The 1,645-nt window shown below is 53.6% G+C and overlaps 1 protein-coding gene across 1 annotated transcript in view; it reads left to right on the top strand.

Moving 5' to 3' along the window:
• Positions 1-322: 322 nt before the first annotated feature.
• GLOTRDRAFT_133897 (uncharacterized protein) overlaps positions 323-1,645 on the top strand; it is a gene marked incomplete at both ends in the record, with an annotated part of 2,685 nt that continues 1,362 nt past the window's right edge. The window contains 5 exons of the mRNA XM_007872870.1: positions 323-517; positions 571-699; positions 753-1,208; positions 1,263-1,412; positions 1,469-1,582. Of these exons, the coding sequence (XP_007871061.1) occupies positions 323-517; positions 571-699; positions 753-1,208; positions 1,263-1,412; positions 1,469-1,582 (1,044 nt within the window). The remainder of the gene's footprint in view (positions 518-570; positions 700-752; positions 1,209-1,262; positions 1,413-1,468; positions 1,583-1,645) is intronic.

Raw genomic sequence — 1,645 nt, 5'->3', positions numbered from 1 at the left:
TCATTATCCTTCGCCGTACTCCACCACCCTAGACGGCGACAGCTGTGCCGATGGTGGCTGGACCTACTCTGGACATATGGACTATAATACGATAGAAGTTGTAAGCGTACCATTGCTCTATGATCTCCTACTCTCTCATTTCCCTTCGCCTCTCACCCACTACCACCCCAGATCCAGGCCACCTGCAATTACGAGGAGCGCATGGACCGTGTGTGTGGCTCGAGTGTCCGTCACAATATGGTATGAATTTATCTATTACGAACATGATACACGACGCGCTATTATCTACGTGAAACAACTGACTGAGTATCTACAGTACCCTATGCACCCCGAGGCACCCGGCACGCGTTCATTCGCCCGGCCTTCAACCTGTGCCACGCCCCACTGTGACTTCGACCGCTGGGATTGGAACACCCTTGCACACCGCGAGAATTGGCCGAAAGTTCAGGGTGCAAAACATTCAGAATACTCTACATTGGCTGATGCATTAGTAGAACGGGTTGTGGGCAACTTGAAGGTAAGACAGTTTATTCACATGGTGGCAATGTCGAGTACTGAATGCTTTGGCAGATCGATGAGCAACAACAAACTATCTATATACACGTCGAGCGCTTGCCTACCACTCTATCTACCAGCAGCGTTACGGCTGCACCCTACTCGACACTGGCTGGTGCGCTGGGAGAGAGGGGGGAAGCGAAGGTATGCGTGCCACCCACTCTGGTACAATGTATCATTACTAAAAGCTCTGACAGAGACGTGAGGATGCATACCCATCCACTGCCACATACATTGCCGCTACGTTATCGACATCCCCTGCGGATGATCACCGCACTACCTCACTTCCGCCCACGCAATGGACGACAACGTACGACCTGCCAATAGGGTCGACCTGTCGTGGAGGATTGGAAGCGGCAGAGGTGTATGCCACCCCCCAGTCCACGTACGCTAGCTTCTGCGACCCGACTGGGCCGCAGCCATCATCTACAGCCCAGCCAGGGGGATATGAACAGCCACATGACGGGACCCGCACCGGGGCTGTAGAGCCGTTTGAGGCATTTGATACTCCTATATCAATGGCATTGCCTGACGACGGCAGCGGTAACATATTATCAACGTTCTCTACTCCACAGATCACGCCGGCTGAAGGGTGGGGAGAGGTACAAACCGGAGAATCGCTGGCTTATCCATGCCTGGAGATCGATAATCAGGTACGAGCTCTCACTTACAGTCTACCTTCAGGACTGAGCCTCACGTCGTCCTAGGTCCACGGAAACCGGGGCAGCTTCGTACACAGCGAAGACAGAGCTGCCGCGTACCGATACAACATCGATGCGCAGGATACGCAAAACCTCGACCACGTCGCGTCCACACATACGGGCCTCGGAGGCACATGGTATAATGGAGTGGATCAGGTGCGAGCGCACCTACAAACGTTTCTAGCTTTGGATATAGATTCTCGGTCCTCTAGCTATACGTACCGGAGGCAGGACAAGCCCAGGACGATATCTCGTATATCTCTATCAGGAAGTGGACAGGGCAGCCCACTACCTCGCTTCAACAGCCTTTATACGAGGCCGAGGAGGTACGAGCTGACTTACGTGCGTTGTCCACGAGGTACTGACTATGATGTCCCGCCAGTATGCGA

Source organism: Gloeophyllum trabeum (assembly GCF_000344685.1).
Source record: "Gloeophyllum trabeum ATCC 11539 unplaced genomic scaffold GLOTRscaffold_00020, whole genome shotgun sequence".
NCBI lineage: Eukaryota > Fungi > Basidiomycota > Agaricomycetes > Gloeophyllales > Gloeophyllaceae > Gloeophyllum > Gloeophyllum trabeum.
This window is presented reverse-complemented; position numbering and strand designations above follow the sequence as displayed.